Genomic DNA, 19,623 nt, shown 5'->3' with positions numbered 1-19,623 from the left:
TAGTTCCTGTGACTACTGGTGTCAGAATGTAGAACCTCTCTCAGGAAGAGTTGACAGTATTGCTTGTAATCCCATTTATAGCACTAGCTTTTGGTATACAAGATATTAAAGCATAGCTTAAGTATAAAATATGTAACATTGTTCAGTTTAAAACCTAGAGATGGAAAGACCATAATGACTGCAAATCTACCAAGACATGGTAGTCCACGTAAGCTGACAGGCAGGAACAAGGACAGCGCTAATTATAGAAGCAGCAAAGAAGCCTAGGGTAACTCTGGAGGAGCTGCAGAGACGATTGAAGAACCATTAGTTGTGTACCCTAGAAATCTTGCCTTTGTGGAAAAAGAAAACGAGCCATTGTTGAAAGAAAGCCAGAAGAAGTACAGCAAACGTGAAGGAACGTGCTCTGGTCAGATGCAGTATGTTAAGTGTTATGGAAATGTAACCCTGCAAATCACCGTAAGCACATTATCCCCATGGCTAAACACGGTGGTGGCAAAAATTTCTTGAAACTGCTGAAAATTAATTCAAAAGTTGCATTGTTTGTAGGTTTATTTAAGTACAACAAGCTTGACAAAAATACATAAATTTCACATTGGGAACCTTTGTTCATCTCTCCTTCCAGCTGAGGCTGCAGTAAAAGGAGAGCCGAACGAGTCCCACAGGCCATGGAACCCCAGTGACGGGTAGCTGTAGCTGGGTAGCAGAGGGTCAACAGACGGGTCCAGAGATGGAGCTCAGCTGGCACTTAGTGCGTGTGAGCCACTTACAGTTGATGCTGCCACGTAGTGAGAGGAGGAATGAGGCTGAGAGTCTGGTGAAAGTCCAGGGCAGTGGAGGCACCACTCCAGGGGCTGAGAGGAACATCTGTGCCCCATTTAACATTAAGTAATGGTTCTCATTCCTTTAATACCCATTCAACTTTCTTTGTTCTTACTGTCTGTCTGTCTTGGTGCTGCTGGCAAACAGATTATTACAGGGCCTTGCTCTATGCCACAGAGGCCACAAGAGGCTAAATGGTGAGCCCAAGGAAACCAACCAGGTGTATGTGTGTGTTTTCTTCTGTAGTAATCTCCCTTGGGCTTAACTGCTAACCCTGCTCTCGACCCCACACCTCCTTCGATGTCCTGTACTTGGCTCATTACGCCACATAATCACATATACCTACACTCACAAACACACACTCCAACGTGAGCTATTCAGCGACCCCGACTCCAGAAAATCACAGGCAGCCAATGTCATGGCATCCTTATCATCTCCCTGTTGCTCCTGAAGAATTTATCCAAGGCAGTAAGTAATGTGGTGTGTGTGAGTGTGTGTGTGTATCTCTTGGGTAGCAGGTGGCCAGTGGAGCAAGACAACAAGATGAATGGAGGGAGCAGAAGAGCAGTGAAGCCTGGTTGGGCCAGGCCATGGGGGACAGGATGCCAAGTCATTTATTAGAGGCCAAACACACACCTTACCTTCCATAAATGCAAGCAAATGCAATTTTTCCCGCCAACAAGCACACACATCTGTGCACTTTCTGTCACAAATACATATGCAAATACAACAACACACGCACACATTTTCATGCTCCCAAAACCTTTAATAGCACACACACACACACACACTGACCTAGTATCTAACACTCGCCATGTATCTATCATAAGTAGAGCAACACTAGCCACAGAGTAAATCTTTCAAACTTAGTGCGGGTGACTTTCGGTGTGTGTGTGATGTCTAGCTCAAGGCCTGCCTTCGATAGGATGAGCCCCTCTTTCTGTTTCAAGATGTTTATCGTTTTCTGACCCATTTTGTGTCTTTGTCCCTTCTTTCACATCCCTCCTGGTGCTAATGTTCAGACACTATGAATGTGTGTGTGTCATTGATCCAGCTGGAAGCAGAGTGTGTATGAGCAGTAATATTCCAGGCCTTTCATAATGATTAAAGCCTTCATTAAATTTTCATCCCAACCTGCTGTTTGCTGCTAATGGCCTTTGTGAGCCACATAGCCAAACAATAGCTAGCCAGGCACAGAAAAGGGATTTCTATCAGGCGTTCAATACCAGCCCCCTCATCGTTTCTCTCCCCTCCAACCCGTCCAGTTCCCCTTTGCCTCTCTCCCTCTTTTCTCTGCTTCCCTTTTCTCTCTTGCCTGGCCTAGGTTTGTTGTTTTTTTGTTGTTTTATTTTTCTGCCTGTGTGTTGGGTCTGGAGGATCTTTTATTAGTGTGTTTCATTTAAACGTACGGAAGATAATGCTCCGGCTTGGTTCTGATGCCACACTGCTGTGGCACTGTGCTAATGGGGTCTGTGAAGACACTGCTCTTTCTCTCCATCGCTTTCCTCTCCTCACTCTTTTCTTTCCACACTTTGGCCTGGCTGAGTCATAAAGATCCATTATTGTTGTTTTTTTTCCCTGTGCCACCAGTTCATGAGGTCCAGCGAAGCAGTGAACAACCCAAAACACACCTCAATTACAGTTCAGCTCGACAAACAGTCCACTTTCTTTTTTACTCTTTTTTTGTGAAATGTGCCCAACAGGCTTCTTTATTGGCAGGAATAAAAACAACCAGACGGCAAGAGCTCACCAGCCGTTGCAGCCGCTTTAAAAGCCTACAAAAACCCGCAAAACACGGTTACAACATCACAGCTTGAGATGAAAGCCTGCTGATGTAATTGGGGGGGGTGGGCACATAAAAGGCACCTACACGCAAAGGCAAATACTCTGTGCTGTTCTTTCACCTTTTGGGCTTTATGTCATTTGAGCCTGAAGCTGGATGCTTGCGTGCACTGCAGCAGTGGCTTTGGAATCTAGAGGAAACGTTTTAATGTGTTTAAGAAGGAAAATGAATTGTTATAGCATTTATTTTATTAGTTCTTTACAGGTCAAGATGGATCAGTGTTAGCTGAACTACTAGTACCTTAACTTTGCTGTTGCAAAAGCTTCTTAGTTAATCTTTAGGCTGCCATAGGACAGGGGAAAGTTTGCCTTAGTGCCGCCAGGTTCTTTAGGGTGGATCTAAATGTCAGGTTTAGGCAGGATTTATGGTCTCTTCAACCTTTTAGTTTCACTTTGCAATCACAAACTTGTTTTTTTGTGATAGACCAACACAAAGTGCTGCATAGGTTTGAAAGCAATTAAAGCTGCAACTTTTTTTGGGCATGTCTATTAATTTTGCATGTCTGAAACTGAAGTTTTTGCTCTTTCTTAAAATAGTTATGTTCAGTCACATTGGCTGGAGAGAGTTTGTAAGCATTGTTTTTTTAAGTTATGCTACATATTCTAAATTGAATTTAGCCTAGGCTTTGATTGGGCCATTCAAACACCTGAATATGCTTTGATCTAATTTATTACAATGTATTTCTGTCTTCATATTTTCAATGTCCTGCTCTTATGTGAAACCTCCACCCCTGTCCCAAATGTCTAGCAGGCTTTCTTACTGGATTGCCATGTATTTTATTAAGCTTCACCTATCTTCTCATTAACCCTGACCAGTCTCTCTGTTCCCATATCATGATGCTGCCACTACAATGTTTTACAGTTTTCAGGGTAATGTGCAGTTTTAGTTTTTGTCTCTTAAAATTACAAGAAAATACATTGAAGTTTGTAGTTGCCATGTGAATTTTTTTTTAAAAACATTCAAGGAATAGGAATACTTGCTCTGTAAGAGGTTAAACACAGGATCATGATTGTATCTTTTAACCAAACCATGTAAATCTCTAAAATTAAGTTTGGAAGAATAATTTACTTATTTGCAAACCAAAATGGGGTTATTGGTTTATTGAATACTTAAATTCAATGGAAAGAGCCAATCAGATAAGCCAAAAAGAAACGGATGGATTTGTTAAGTTGGAGTCAGGACGAAGAGATGGGTAACAGGTCGAGGGCTATTACTGTTAGGCACTATACTGTGTGTTTGTGGACAACATGTTGAAGTCCATGGTCATAACATGACAAACTGACCAATTTTACCCTAACCCTGTCAATACCTTTCCATGGCACTGTAACAAAGGCTGATTTTTACCTGGCCCAGCACCTTCTATTCCTGAGCAAGGTGACTTTGCCTTGGATCCTCTTAATGGACTAATGTAGTTTAACAGTGAAAGGCAAAAAAAAGTCTAAATAAAGATGTCAACTGCTGTCTAAATGTGGTTGAAAGTTTAAGGCTGATCAATCAAAGGGTTTGCTAACAAAGCCTGACTTTCTATTTGGACTCTACAAATGGGTTAAAAAAAATTTCATTTTCAACGTATTCTTTCTGGGCAAAAAGAGATGAGGATTTAACGCCGTAGGAGAGATGACCATGGACCATCTAGTGTTTGATAGTTTAAAACCAGAATGGGTTTTGCTTTGCTTTATTAAAGCAACTTGAAGGAAAAAAGGGGATTCAAAAAGGATTGTTTGAATACTGACTGACTGAAAAAATGTCCCCTTCCAATGAACTGGCAAGGAATTTAAATCATCTTCTTGAAAGCTGAGATTTATATCACATTATGATTGTAACATGCATTCCAGGGAATTTAACACCATTTATCCACTCAATATAAATGAGCATTAGCCACTCTGCTTGAGAATAAATTGCGGAGGCTACTGGAGCAAAGCTCTGTAGGCCTCTGCCAGAACTCTGGTTCCGCTTTTCTGGGAAACAGAGGGGAAAAGGTGGTAAGGTGCTTTTATTCTTCTGAGACTTGGAGAATGGTTAACAGATCCAAGTAGTTTTCAAGCGGCCGGCATTCACACATGAACACATGCATGCGAATACACATCTTATTTGTCAGGTTGTGATAAATATGCAAACCATAGCAGACAATAGACCCAAGCAGCTGAAGCTGCTTTGTATTCTGGATAAACAAAGGCTCTCCTCTTCTCTGAACATGAGTGGGTTCAGTGCAGAGTAGTAGAGGATAAGACGGAGAAGATAAGACAGACGAAGAAAGAATGGACAGCAGAGGGGAATAAAAACCGTGGTGCCTGGCCAGAGAAACTGAAACATCTGGGGTTTCATCACTGACCTTCTGGCTCATTTTTGATCAGTTCCTCCATCTTGCGTTGTTTCAGTGTGTCCACAACATCAGCCAGGCTGCCCTTGCGTCTCTCAGGGGTCCCGAGGGTGCCGGTTGCCAAGCTGCTGTCGCTGCTTAGTCGCCCCCCACCTCCGCCCTCCTCTTTGCCTGGTGAGGTAGCATTGTGCTGTGGGTAAGGACTCAGTGAGCTCCCCTTGATTCCATCATGCTCCTGGAGGGAGGAGAGAATCAAGAAAGAAGACATTAAGTAGTATAAAAATCACACAAACCTGAAGATATGAGTACATACTGTAGATGAAGAAAATGAAGATGAGATTGAGGAGGAGCTGGCACAGACAAACTCATTATCTCCACCCATCTTTCCAACTCTTTATTCTCCCCATCTCCTGTTCTTATATCCCAGTGCAGCAGCTTTTATCCCCAGCCAGTTATCTCAAGTTAGGGCACACTTACTCTGTCTCTCACGCATCCTCTGGAATCTCCATTTGACTTACTTGGAGGTAGTTGACAGCACGAGCACATGAAACAACAGCGAGACACTCAGTGCACTCTAAAGTGTCAACGCTAACTCTGAATCACAAAGCCCTCCGTTGCTCTGTTTGAGGGATGTCCAGCACCACACATCCAAATCATGAGCCCAACTTTCAGAACTGCTGAACTTTTTGTCTCTAAGATTCATCATAGTGAAAGCTGAGGATGCATCTCCAGCAAACAGAGAAAACGGCAAACAACGGGATCCTTTTGAAAGAACAAAACGCTGGAGAGTTGTCAAATCATTTCCATAAAAAACAACCACTTTTATGTATACAGTGCTGGCTAAAGTAAAGCTCTGTGCCTTTTTACAAGTTCTCACCAGGACTAATTATCCTTCGGTGGTGTTTCTTTCACAAATTAAGTAAAATTACCTCCTGAAATTCACAAAGATTTTCTGAATGAGCATCTGTGCATTTTGTAGCTAAATATTTGTTATATACGCTTCATATAAAACTAGAACTTTATTCCAACTCCTTTCTCACATTTTGTCAAATAGTTTGACAAACTTCGACAGATTTTTGGGGGATTTTATGCAGTAGACCAACACACAATACCGCAAAATTGTGAAGTAGAGGAAAATTAAAATCTTTATTGCATTAGTATTCAGCATCATTTACTCCAGTACCCCCAAATAAACCAACTGCCTTCAGAAGTCACCTAATTACCAAACAGCCCACCTGTGTATAATTTTATCTTAGTGTAAATCCAGCTGTTCTGTTAAGGCCTCAGAGGAATATTAGAGAGCCAACAGCATCATGAAGATCAAAGAACACAACAGACAGGTCAGGGAGAAGGTTTTGGAGAAGTTTAAATCAGTGTTATGTTCTAAAACAATATCTCAAGCTCTAAACATCTCATGGATAACTATTCTATCCATCAGGTATTAGTTCTGCACTCTACAAAGTGGGCTTCAGAAAGAAGGCAGCAATTATTGTTTGCCACAACCTATTAAAGGAGAGCAGCAGTAAACCTGTGGAAGTAGGTGCTCTGGTCAGTTCAAGATATTGTTTCGGCACTAGTGGCCTTTATTTTAAATTTTTTGACAGTAGGCAGACAGGAAAGAGGCGTAGAGAGAGGGGGAGACATTTGGCAAATGTCGCCGGGCCCGGGACTCAAACCCGGGATAGCCGCATTGCGGACTGTAGTCTCCATATAAGGTTGCACGCTTAACCCCTACACCATCAGCGCCGTGCCTGCTCTGGTCAGTTCAGACACAAATTCATTTTTTAGCATACAACAAAACCCCTTTGTGTGAAGGGAAGCTGCTCAGAGTTGATGAGTAGATGTATGGAGGTCAGTCCTGGAAGAAAACCTGTTAGAGGCTGCAGAAGACCTAAGACCAGCAGAACAATGACCTTTTTTACTATAATTTTACTATTATTTTCCCTGCACTTCATAATTAGGCACAACTTTGTTTTGTTTTCTCATATTAAATTTTTACACACATTTCGGTTTGTGGCTGTAACTTGCCAAAATGTGAAAAGGTTAAGGCACTATGAACAGCAAGGCCTTGTTGATGACACTGAACCAAACGACGGCAGGTGAAGGATACAGTAAGTAACTTCTAGCAGGTTAATCTTTGGCCCTGTAAAACCTGTGTTTGTTTCTACAGCCGGCATTATGGACTTAACACTGGCTCAGGCCAATTAACAGTGACACGATCAGGGAGGACACCATCAAACACACTCAAATAAAGAACAATGTCGTTTTCTAAAGCATGTGCTGTAAATGCTGAGAACAATACACAAATGAAGCTTTCTCCCTCTTCAACTCTCACACGCAAAGGTGTGCTGTGAAATTCCAACAACAAATGAGTCAGTAAGTCAATCAGCCAGCCAGTCTGTCAGCTCAGCTCTTTGTGAGCACGAGGGTCAATGGTCCACAGGGTTAATCTTTGGCTAATCTTGCTACAGTATAAGGCATGCCACCTGAAACAGCGGCACACATACACAGTTTAGTACCTCTGTTTGTTTGTGTGCACAGGCATTCCAGGTATATTAAATATCGTTTTGTGTATTAACTAATCATTAACCTAGAGCAGGTGGATCACAGTCAAATATGAGGTCATCCAGGCTAACCTCAGAGTTTTATATCTTATATTTCTTAAAGAAAAAAATATTTAGAGAAGTGATCCCATTTAAAAAATAAGTATTTTTTCTTTTCTCATAGGCTTTCAATATTGACAATGCTTTCATTGTTCATAGCCCAGCTCGATATGCAAGGTCCAGAAGAGCATTATCACTTGGCATTTTCCACACCTCAGTGACTCTCTCACTTCAGCTCATTGTGTTTCCACACTCAGAATAAGTCGGCACACTCAATAATTCACCCATTCTCTCCTTGATGTTCTTGTGACCACGACTATAAAGATGCAGAAGTTGTTTGTGATGTACAGAAAACTTGTTGGTACTCCTGCTAAGAATGTGTAAAAGCTTAAATTTAAATTATTTTAACATAAATGTAACTGAAGCATTTTTGCTATTTATATGTTAAATGTAAACCACTGACCACTAGGCTGGTCATATTTGTTTGCCACCACAGACAGTGAACTGGATGGTAAAAGATATAAAAATCCCCAAACTCACTGTTGTAGAACAATAGAAAAAGGTGGCATCACATCTCCACGACATCCATTAGATGCTATCTAATGGTAGATAGCATCTACATGGTTGTTTGGAACCATGTAGATAGCATCTACAAACTGGTTGTTTGGAAATTATGCCAGAAAAGTGATCTTTCTATCCTACCATCACAAATGTAAATGTGTGCTATTGTGAGATAAAACTAAGAGTGAGGTTGAGACTGAGCGAAAAAAAAAAAAACGGCAGTACGATTTTTCCAAATGCTTCTGTCTGAGATGCAATAAAAGTACAATTCCACGAAAATGTACCTACCGTTTAGTGACCGGCCTACAACTGTTGCTCCAGAGGAGCATCCAAGACTAATCTAGGAGGTCACAACTCTGCAATCCTCGCTTACCACAGGTAAGGTCAATGTTTATGATTCAAAAATCAGAAAGAGGTTTTGCAAAAATGACAATAATCCAAAATAGACCAACATTAAGGTTTTGGAGTGACCTTGTTAAAGTCTGGACCTACTAAGTTGGTGTGAAAAGACCTTTGCAAAGATGTTCATGCTTGAACACTTTCCAGTGTGGTGGAATTTGCACAATTCTGCAAAGAAGAGTGGGCCAAAATTTCTCCACAGTGACATCAAAGACTCATTGCCAGTTAATGCAAACACTTGATGGTAGTCATTATTAAGTATAGGGGAGCAATTACTTTTCCACAAAAGGTCCAGGTTGATTTGTGTAGCTTTTAGCCCTTAATGATGAAACCATCATTTGGGAACTGCTTTTTTTCAACAATCTGAAACAGTAATACGTAACATAAAAATAAGACATGTTGGGGGGGGTAAATTCTTGTACATTTTTTAGGGTTTTTAACACATTGTTACTAGAGGTGTGTCTGCATCTAAATATGACAAAAAGCTTAAGTTAACTTTTGCTGAGCCATCAATAAAGCAGTCTTGTCACAGGAGTCTTGTGATCTTAAAGCCCTAACAGACTTTACCCTCCAACCACCTGATCAAGTGGCTACTCCTGACTATCTTTGTTGCTTCCATTTCTCCTATATACACCAGATTAGTAAAAATCTGACTTTTAAAAGCGGATTTCTTTGGGATTATAAATTGCAGCAGCACGACATCCAAATGTAACAAAACAGAAGGAAGAGAAGGAGCATAAGCGTGTAAAACTCAAAGAAAGAGCCAAAACTAGAAAGAAAGAAGCGGTGTTATTAGAGGAAATGAGAGGTGCAAGTTGAGCGAGACACAGGGAGAGGGAGAGCAGGCATCTCGAAGGCAGCGGTCACACCTGTCACATCCCATTTATCTAATCCAGCGCCTACTTAAAAGAGCCGCACTCTTTCTTTCGAGAAAGATGTCGCGCAAACAAAACAAACAGAACAAGAATATGGAGGGGAGATGGAAAGGAGGGGAGCTGGGGGTTGAAGGGTTGTCGGATCACTTTGCTCTTCCGAAAACCTGCCAGGGAAATGTCATCTGGCAGCGTCCAACAATAAAGGTCATTTCCCAATCAAATGGAATAAGCAGGGGAGTCGTGGCTCCTTCAAAGATCCGGTACATCAGAGCTCGAACTCCGACAGACAACCTGATCCTGTACGCATCTTAACATTAGCATATAATCCACGCCCCCCATAAAGACCGAACTGAAGGATCAAATTTAAAAACATAAAAAAAGAAGATTTTCTGATGTAAATGGGTGTCACTCAGTTGGGGTGAGCTCCTTTCCTCCTGCTGTAACGCAGGTTGCAAAACTTTTCTCATCAACATGCATTTATTCATGAGTACAAACAGAAATTTGGAGCACTGTAAATGTTCATGCCCTCTCTCAGAGCAAGTGTGCGAGCAGCCTTTTTGCCATTTCTCTTGCTATATGTGTGACACTGGCAGTGCACATAGCCTGTAGGTGTGTGTGTCTGCATATATGTATTTATATGCACTGGATGTGGCAGGCTGGCAGTGTGGGCGGTTCTGCCTTTAGTTTGCAGATGTCAATTCTCTTCCAAATGACTGGAACAAAGTAAAAATTGCGCCTCACTCTCTTTATCCTTTTACTGCCTCTGCAATGGAACCGAATTAAACAACTTTTGTCTTCTTAAGCTCATCTGTGAGGGGAGGTTGGTTTAAAAACACTTTACTCTTGCCAAAAAAGGATGCAAAAAAAAATCGAAATGCTATTTTTTCCAGCATCCAGCACATATGCTGCTGTTATTTATTTTTTAAAACTCCCTCGGCTTGCTACCCTTCCTCTTTTTCTGTTGCCTGACTCTTTTTTTCTTTTCTTTTTTTTTTTGGAATCACAGCCTGACATGTCTCGGGCTGTGAAAGGTGTATGCGTGAAAAAACATTTAATGCTTGGCATGTCGCTGCGGATCAAGGCATGGACAATGTGGCAAGTAGGAAAAACTGGAAACAGCTGCTCGTCTAAAACACACACACACACACACACACACACTGAGGATGTCACTGATCGCTCCCTGCAGGGGGGTGAGACTCAGGTCTGCGCCAGGGCTGCCAATCTCCATGATAGACTACTTAACAAACCTCTGAAACGCTGCTAACACACTCACGCACACACACACGCACACGCAGCAAATCCCTTTACATGCCATGGCTAAACACAGACACCGTCAGTTTTGACTTTGGGGACCCTCGGGCTGGGACAAACAAGTAAACACATAAACTACTTTATAGCAGACCGGTATTACCAGTATTAATTTATATATTTTTTAAAAATCAAATTGAATCCTGAAAAAAATGACTATTAACTTTTACTTTTCAATCAGATTCTTCTTGTTGCATATTATCTTCATCTGATGCCAGGCAGCTGTTTTTGCTGTATTCTAAATAGCAGTTTGGCTAAAATCTACGCTAGTATATTTTACCACGACCCCTCACTGTTGACAGGCAAGTGTGTGTTGATTCATTAGTGCATCACTGGCATGAGAAATTAAGTGTGACCACTGTGTCTCAAGACTGCTCAATAGCTATATAAAATCTGTCACACTCACATGAACACACACGCGCACACACACACATGTAATCACACATTGAAATGATAGAAAAAAGAGAGGAAAGAGCGTTTGAATAAGAAATAATGCTCGTTGAAAGATCGTTATAGTTCTCGGTGGTGTAAGCGGGCGTCTCGGCTGTTAATGAAATAATTTGTGTTCATCCATTAGCACGTTTATGAAAGAAGATGCTTGCTTCTGCCTGATGTGAAAACAATTTTTTGCAAACATAAACATAAAACGAATGAAAAGAAAGAAGGGAAAGGAACAATATGTAAAAACCTCACATCTGTAGCTGCCCTCTGGGATTATTTTGGTACAATAGTTATTGGTTTTAAATAAGTTTTTTTTAAATAGGTCTTTTTTGTCTTTATCAGTACATTTGCATTACATCTGGGCACTGTGCTGATTGGTTGACCTTAATAAGATACTAAAGTAATCATCAGAGTCCACCTTTTCTGTACCTAAACTGCATTCTAAGTGAAGGCCAGTAAGAAATTTTAATGGCAAGATACCATGATTTACAGAATGTACACAAGTATTTAAAGCAAAAAAGATGCATAAACAGGGCCTCTCTGCTTTCATTTAAAATCTGATGGGTTTTAGTTTCCACATCATGACTGTCTTATGCTTTTGCGAAGGGAAATATTTTCAAGAAGTCACATTTGTCTGACTCTTAAGCAACAGAAAATTCAAGTCAATTGAGCTATCTTTCAGCCAGTTGATCTGCTTGCGCAGCAACATGTAGGCAGAGATTTAGGCAATATATTTAAGCCAAATGCTTAACAGACACATATCTCATTGCTTGCCAACTGTATGTTTTAAAATGGCAGTACCTCAATTTAGGTAATAGATGGGGCTCCTTTCATTTCCACCTTTGACTGTCTGTGTTCGTCTTTCTTGTAGGTGAGACAAAAGTCTATTAGCCTTTTAGCCAGCTCACTAGCAGTGTGCAGCAACAGGTGGGGGAGGGGCTACCTTGTGCTACTTTATGATCCATATTGCTGGAGAAGTGGAGTTTATACAAGATGAACAGTATGACAAAGTGTTTTCAAAACCTTTCTGTACCTCGATACTGGTAACTGGCCCATGACAGTTTTTTTTGGCAACCAGAAATGCCTACATAAAGCCTTAATTTGCTGCATGTGTAAATGAGGGAGGAGTTGAGTAGCTTTTTCTAAGCCAGCTGATTGGCAGCATACAGTAACAAGTGGGGAAGGGGCAGCCCTGTGCTACTCTGCTTCAAACCAGAGAAAACTCCAGTACCTTTCTCTGGCATCTCATTAAAGGAATTAAACCATGTAGAAAGTTTGCCGTCGTATTTCAGTGGTTTTGGATCGTAATTTTTGAAAACTTTGGTAGCTATAGCATAATATTGGAAACCAGCTCATCCCTCTTATATTTAGTTGCGAACCACACTGGGCAGCACATTTTTCCATAAAGTCCAGGGTTTGTGTTGAAAACATCTTTTAAATGCCATTATCCAACACTGTTAAAGCGTTTTAAAATATGCCTTAGTGTGTGTGTAGCACTGGGCAGGTAAAGCAGCTGCAGCCAAAGGTGAACAGGCAGGCAGAATGAAGAGGTCAATGTGTAGCTGAGAGCATCTTCACCACCGTGCTAATTCACCATGACAAGATAAAGCTGTAATCTCAATCCCCCCCCCCCTCTTGCTGTCCCACTGCTGCCTCACTTACAAGTCAACCAGTGGCGGATGAGCCGTTCACTGCCCCCACCACTTACGACAACCGCTTTATGAGACCCTCATCCCCATCCCTCATGGTTGCGTCGACAACCCCCCCCCCGTCACTTTGTAAATCTCTACTCGCTTTCAATTCCAATTCCTCCTCACTCCTCTCCACTGACAGTTAGCAGAGAAGGGATTGGCACTGTTAACTTCCTTTGCCCTCTTAAAAAATTACAAACACACTTAAAAACATATGCAGGCAGTCGGATAAGCCCCCACTGCTACCCAACTCTCCACATCAACTGCTTCTCCTCTGCCATTCAGTAATAAAGCGGTTGTGTGTCCCACTGAATGCGAATATTTAGAAATTTTCCTCTTTTTAATCACCTGAGGAAAACAGAGATAAGACCAACTGTGTATACACTCAAACTAAATGAACCTGGATTAATCTAATTGCTGTCCTCAACAGTTACAGATAACCCAGTGTGTGTGTGCAGTGTTCCTCCCTAGGCCAGAACTTTGGTTTACAGTCAACACCTGCCACACATGCAGAGTCCATGCAGCCAGGGAGGGGCCTGTGAGCCTAATCAGAGGGCTAATTACAGAATTAGCTTTCCATTATAACTCCTAAACACAGTTTATTGTTTTATTGCATGCAAGTGTTTATTGTCAGGATGGGGGGGAAAGGTTGATGGTCGTTATCTAAGTGTGTGACAAGGTGTGTGTTTGGCAAATGGTGGTAAAGTTAGTGCACAATGAATGTCACGAAGAGGTTTGGTTTTTCACCATGTACTGTATTTTAAATGAACTTAAAGATCATGCATTCACTTTTGTGAACCCGCAACTGTCAGTAACTCAGAATGCAGAGGGAAAAATCTGTCATGAATTAAAACTGAATCATATATAAGTTGATGTACAGTGTTGCTGCTTATTCACATATACTTCAGATAATATTTCCAGTATATCAGTACATACAAAAAACGTTACATCCATCAGAAGAAACAAAAAGGATGTACAAAACACAACCATACATACACCATTCAACAGGAGACTTCTTCTCAAGAAAATGATTCACTGACCGGGTTACTGTCTTACAGTCACACAATGAAGAATGGGCTGGTTTTCAGTATCAAGGTATACCAGGTTTTTAAAATCCGTAGCTTCAAAAGCCACTTAAGTTTTCCTTCATACTGAGTCGATAGCCTAAACCCTTTTTTGACATACCAGACAAACTGCAGAAGTGAAAGGCATTCTCTCTGCCAGTGTGGAGCAAGGAATAGTCCTCAACCATCCTTCCCCCACTGATTGCTGTGCACTACCAGACAGCTGGCTGATTTTCTTTCACCACTTTCAAGACAGACAAAGCTCTGTGGGAATATTTGCACATTACAAACATGGAGTAGTAAAGAAGCACCAGCTATCACTCTTATTAGGCCAATTCTAGGTTAAAACTACAGTAAGCAAGCTAAGAACAAAATGTCTTAAGCAGCGGACTGCAGCTAATATCAACTCTATTTACTTGTGTTCATGCATGGGCATGTACTGAAATAGAGTAAATTCTGTGTAACAGTATGAACACAAAAACCTGAAATGTAAAAAGTAAATGTATAACATGATCCAATAAAAAATATTCATGTTGCTGATAACATAAGATAATTATTAGAAAAGTTGATAATGTTATAACCTTTATTTATAGTTATTTTGATACATAGACAGGGAAAATATAGACTGACCCAATTTAAGTGTGTTCAAGTACTGCACAGAGTAATATTCTGTTTTGCCTTCTGTTCTTTATAGCGTAACACTATGAGTATAACAAACTCATTTAAGCTGGCTAATAAGTTGGGCTGTCTGCTGGAGTAGCCAGCCTGCATTTGGCGGATTAACAGATATGGCATTCATGAGTTGCCAGGGGTAGTTTTAAAACACTGTTACTTTAATAAGAGTCACAATGACTCTCCATGTTTTTATTGACTGAATTTGTCTAATAGGAAAGTGCTGTGGCCTTCTTTGAGCCAGCTGACCAGCTCATGCACAGTAACCAGTTGGGGGAGGGGCAGTGCTGCACACTGACATCTTTTGGCATCTTATTAAAAACATTTTAAACCATCGGAACAGTTTGATGGACATTCATATTGCTTTTAAGAGCTTGATTAAAATTTGGCCATACCTTGATACAGGCCAATACCTGCTGCCAGGTTCACTTTTTGTAGTCACTCAACTGTACATCAAACAGACATAAAGGAAGGTTTGGGAAAAATGAAATAACTGCATCGCAAGAGTAGCCTAAAACTTTATCCTCTAATTAAAATCAGCTCCCAGGTTCAAACTGCTGTTTACCAACAGAAATGGTCCGTTTCTTCCTTTTTACGTCTCTGTGTGAATTGTGACAGAGGCATGTGCTTTTCCTTCATGCTGGTGTTTGAGCAGTAAATATGCGTAGGGCAATGTAAACAACATCCTAAAAGTCCAACACGTTTCTGAAATCAACAATCCTTTGCCCATTATATGCGAATGGTTAATAGGAAATTGCTCAAAAATGAATCTCTTTTTAATATAGAGTTGTTTTAAAAGATGACAAACATGCAAGGTCAGGGAAGTTCATTTCTAGCTGAAGAGATCCACAAATGAAAACATTTTTCCAAGTTTATGACTTATTATTTTTCTGTTTTCTGCTCACTGAGGAAGCCCTTATAAAATACAGAAGGCTACATTTTCCTCCAGCACCACATTTATGTGGTATGATCTGAGGTGTGTGTCCAAGAGTTTAGGTTCCACCCAAAGTCCCTTAAACACCAATACAGATAGAAACAACCTGATTATAAGGACTACGGCCTATGAAAAAACGGCATTCACCAAGGTCACCTTTTGATGCCTCCATCTCCCATGGGTGCGCACTTAACCTCCCGAGAGACGACAAGCAAGACTAGACCTAAAACCCTGCTGGTGTCTTTACCGTGCTGGGGGGGCTGTCCAAGTGGCGGCTGGGGGGCGAGCGAGGGGACACCTTTCCACAGTAGGAGGCCAGGGGGAGGTGGATGACACCGCCCAGTCCCTCGCTCTCCTCGTCCTCCACTCTCTGTCTGCTGGTTGCCATGGTTACCTCTCCATCTGTCCCCCCATATGGAGAGGCTGGTCGCTTGGAAGACATCCTGGAAAAGAGTAGGAGATAGAAAGACAAGGGAGAGGAGGACAAACAGGAGAAAGAGTGAGCAATGTTCAAAAAAGGATATTAGAGGCAGACAACTGTAAGATGGAGCTAGTTCCTGTAGATAAAATAGTTTTCATAAACTCCCAAATGGTGCCATAAAAGATTAATTTTTAGCCCTGTTGTCTTCTGTTTCTAGCTCCAACAACGGTCTCAACCTGCTCCAAGTTCTTCTCTTCTGTGTTCTTCCGACTGCAATAAATTCCCTTCAGTCAGCTTGGGATCAGCCAATTGCCTGGCACACCTTCAAACCTGCTCTTACAGTACGTTTCGCATGGGGGCCATTCAACATTTACTTTTCCAAACGACAGGGCCATTACAGCAAAAGGCAACCCATGTTGCAGCGGCATTGTGGAGGGAATGACCACGTCTTGACAATAGGTCTTTTCACATTGAAACACAGGTTGTAGAAGAGAGGGAGAAAAAGGATTGAGGGCAGCATGCACTGTGACAATAATATGTATTTATGAAAACCTGTGGACAATAGAGGAACTGGAGGAAAATAGCTGGCAACATGACAGCCCTGCTGTTTGAATTTGTTACTGTGGCTTTGTTTCCTTGAAAAGAGGGAAAGGATATAAAGCCAGATCTATTAGATGAACTCTGTCTCTCACAAGGTAAATTTGCCTCCCTGTACTTCAGCTGAATAGGGATGAATTGACTATGCGGCAATAATAGAATTTAATGTGGTTCTCAGCATCGCCTGAGTGCTTTCAGATGCACTTGTCAGCCTTGAAGCCACTGCGACTATGACCCTGGGTAATAGGCTGCTAACGCTCAGCCGTGCAGAGCCAACACATGACAGGGAACGGAGGGACTCTGATTGTGTTGGGAAGCGGCAAAAACATGTAATAAGCAACAGGCGCTCACCCCTCAAACTCCTTTAATTCTTTATTTCCCTTTGAATTAACAAGCTATTTTTCACTCATCTTCACACGTCTCTATCCTGCATTCATACTGTGCCGGTCTCTTATTGGCTCTGTCATCCTTCTCTGCCTTTCTCACTCAAATTCTTCCCGGTGCTCCCCGCTTGTCTCCAGTAAACTGATTACACTCTTGACTCTATTGGATTTCCTCTGGACTGTACATCTGGCATTGTTCCTGGGAGCAGCCCTGCCCCTAATTCATTGCTTATTTACGTTATGACAGTGGAAACGCAAACAATATTGAGTGCTGCTCAATGGAGACGATGTAAAGCAGAACTTTATCATATCTGGGAAGAGTTAGAGTAAAACTTAAATAAAATTCACTGCAGCAAAACTAGAAAGAAAATGTTCTGGGAGACTTTAACTGCAGTTTCATAGATGACACAGAACATCTAATAATTTATGAAAATTTACAAATTGTATTTTTTTTATTTTAGATATTGCAAGAACTGGTTACTGTTAAAATGTCAAGTTTTGGAAGAACAAAAAAGGTACGTGCTCATGCAAAAGTATTGATATTCCTAAAACTTTATCCAATTTTGTCAGATTACAAATCTAAACATATTTTATGAAGCAAAATGTTGACAGACAAGAAAAAAAACTAATGCTAGTTATGCACTCTTTGCATTTGTGTTTATAACATCACAAGAGGTACAAGAACGAATCTTATAACTGGCTTTAATAAACAATTTTGAAGGAGGATTACAAATAAAAACATTTGAATAAAGGGAAACAAACAACAAAAGATGCACACAAACAGGCACTGATTAACTACTTTATTCCTTATGCGATGTCACATGTATGTGTGCTTTGTTTTGGGAGAGTAGATATTTCTCTTGATTATGTAACGATTTACAACAAATTATGAAAACGTATAGAAAAACCGAGATGTGACAAACCACATTAGAAGTGACTTGATTAATTTTACAGAAAGAGTCTGGGTTGCAGCTTTAATCAGAAAACTGATAAGACAATCCAAACCTTTACTCCTAAACCAAAATGTTTATTTCTTTATTGTCTAGAGGAATATTGATTCTACATTGATAGAATCTTGATGCTGAACTTGAAGTAATTGCTCTCATAAAGGACAGTATGTCCAAAAAAAGCACAAGAACAGCAAGAAAACACACCAACAGGAACAGCTGTGTTCTTTATCTCTGCTGGATACTCTACTTAGCTCAGCAAAAACCGCAGCCATAAATGGCCACTGGTGATTTGTTTTGTCTTGATGACAATCAAAGCACTATCTCTAAATCTGATTGATATGAAAACTGAAACTGACTTGCAAAAACAGTTATGATACTTGGGTTGTAAAGAGCGCCTGTGCTGGCGCCTTTGCTATGTGGCATTTCACACAACGTTCAATGCAAGTGGCAGACCCAGCTGTACAAACTGCCTTTTGAGCCACGCGGCACTCACACACACACAAGTGGGCTCACACAGAACAGAGGCCTGAACACTGCTAGTCTGTCTTCATCACTACCTGTTTACTTTACCTCCTTTCACTCTCTCACACTAAGGCCTTTTGTACAGAACACAAACACACAGCCCCTTGTACCCGTGTACGCACCTCTGTCTGGCCAAGCGCTGACACACAGACCTTAGGTCAATTTTAAATTCTCCAACCTTCCTTAGAATTACTCACCTTTGCTACAGAAAATTACTCTGCAAATGAGGGAGTCTTTTAATTTGGATTTTATAAATGTACAATCTATCATCAAACCACAGTAGCTCCCCCGGCTTATCCAAATGGACTGGGAATCCAGAGTTAAACATTAACTAACGCAAAAAAATACAAGAATATAGACCAGGCAAGAACCGGCTACTAGCGTCAAGGTTTAAAACATTATGGTTTCAAAGCTGCAAAAATTTCCTGTCATACTGTTCCTTGGGGCAAAGTCCTTTCATAGGAAGCTAGAGAAAGTACAGAAGTGACATGAGGTTTCTCCGGCTTTTTACAGCAAAGAGTAAAGCGGCACAACGCCTCCCTCACCTGTTGCTGTACACAGCTGGTTAGCATCCTGAAAAAAGACTATAACACTTTGCCTTTGCTTACAAGAAAGACAAATTCAGCTGTTAAGAAATACATAAAAAAAGAGACATTCATAATGTGGAAACTAGTATTTTTAGTGATTATAGGCACCAAAGTTTGAAAAGTTAGGGTTTCAAGACCGGTGAGATGCCAGAGAAAATGCCAGACTGACTGGAGTTTTCTCCAACTAAAGTACAAAGCACTGAGAAACACAGATTTGCCCCTCCCCTAGCTGCTGCTGCGTGGGGCTGGTTTGCCTGCTGAAGAAAGGCTAATACACATTTCACTAGCTTAAAAGAAAGAGAAATGTGGCTTCTTAATATTTCTGGTTTTGTGTGGAAAGGAGCACCCCTCATCACTTTTCCTTACATAACGCTGCTTTGAAACTAGTTGGGGGCTTTACTCAATATAAGTTTCTAAGGCACTCTGTGTAAAGAGCAGAAAATCAGAAAAATTATAATATTCTTGGCTGCACTCCCCCCCATCAGTTGCTACACTTTCTAGTCAGCTGGATGAAACAAGGCTCTGACCCTTCCCTACCTACCTATGTTAGGTTGCTAGTGCCAGTTTTACTCTAGAAACAGCTGAATGGCTCACTTAAAAACCTGGGTATAAATATTTTTGCTTGCTCTA

The 19,623-nt window shown here is 41.0% G+C and overlaps 1 protein-coding gene across 14 annotated transcripts in view; it reads right to left on the bottom strand.

Annotated features, from left to right (window-relative positions):
* The window catches only part of sox5 (SRY-box transcription factor 5), a 104,227-nt gene that overhangs the window by 76,797 nt on the left and 7,807 nt on the right, over positions 1 to 19,623 (bottom strand). For all 14 annotated transcript variants that reach the window (XM_047389771.1, XM_047389758.1, XM_047389759.1 and 11 more), the window contains exons 2-3: positions 15,781 to 15,976; positions 4,998 to 5,220 (exon numbers count right to left, since the gene is read on the bottom strand). In XM_047389771.1, coding sequence (XP_047245727.1) covers positions 4,998 to 5,220; positions 15,781 to 15,976 — 419 coding nt within the window. The remainder of the gene's footprint in view (positions 1 to 4,997; positions 5,221 to 15,780; positions 15,977 to 19,623) is intronic.

Source organism: Girardinichthys multiradiatus, chromosome 17 (assembly GCF_021462225.1).
Source record: "Girardinichthys multiradiatus isolate DD_20200921_A chromosome 17, DD_fGirMul_XY1, whole genome shotgun sequence".
In the NCBI taxonomy this organism is placed as follows: Eukaryota; Metazoa; Chordata; class Actinopteri; order Cyprinodontiformes; family Goodeidae; genus Girardinichthys; species Girardinichthys multiradiatus.
This window is presented reverse-complemented; position numbering and strand designations above follow the sequence as displayed.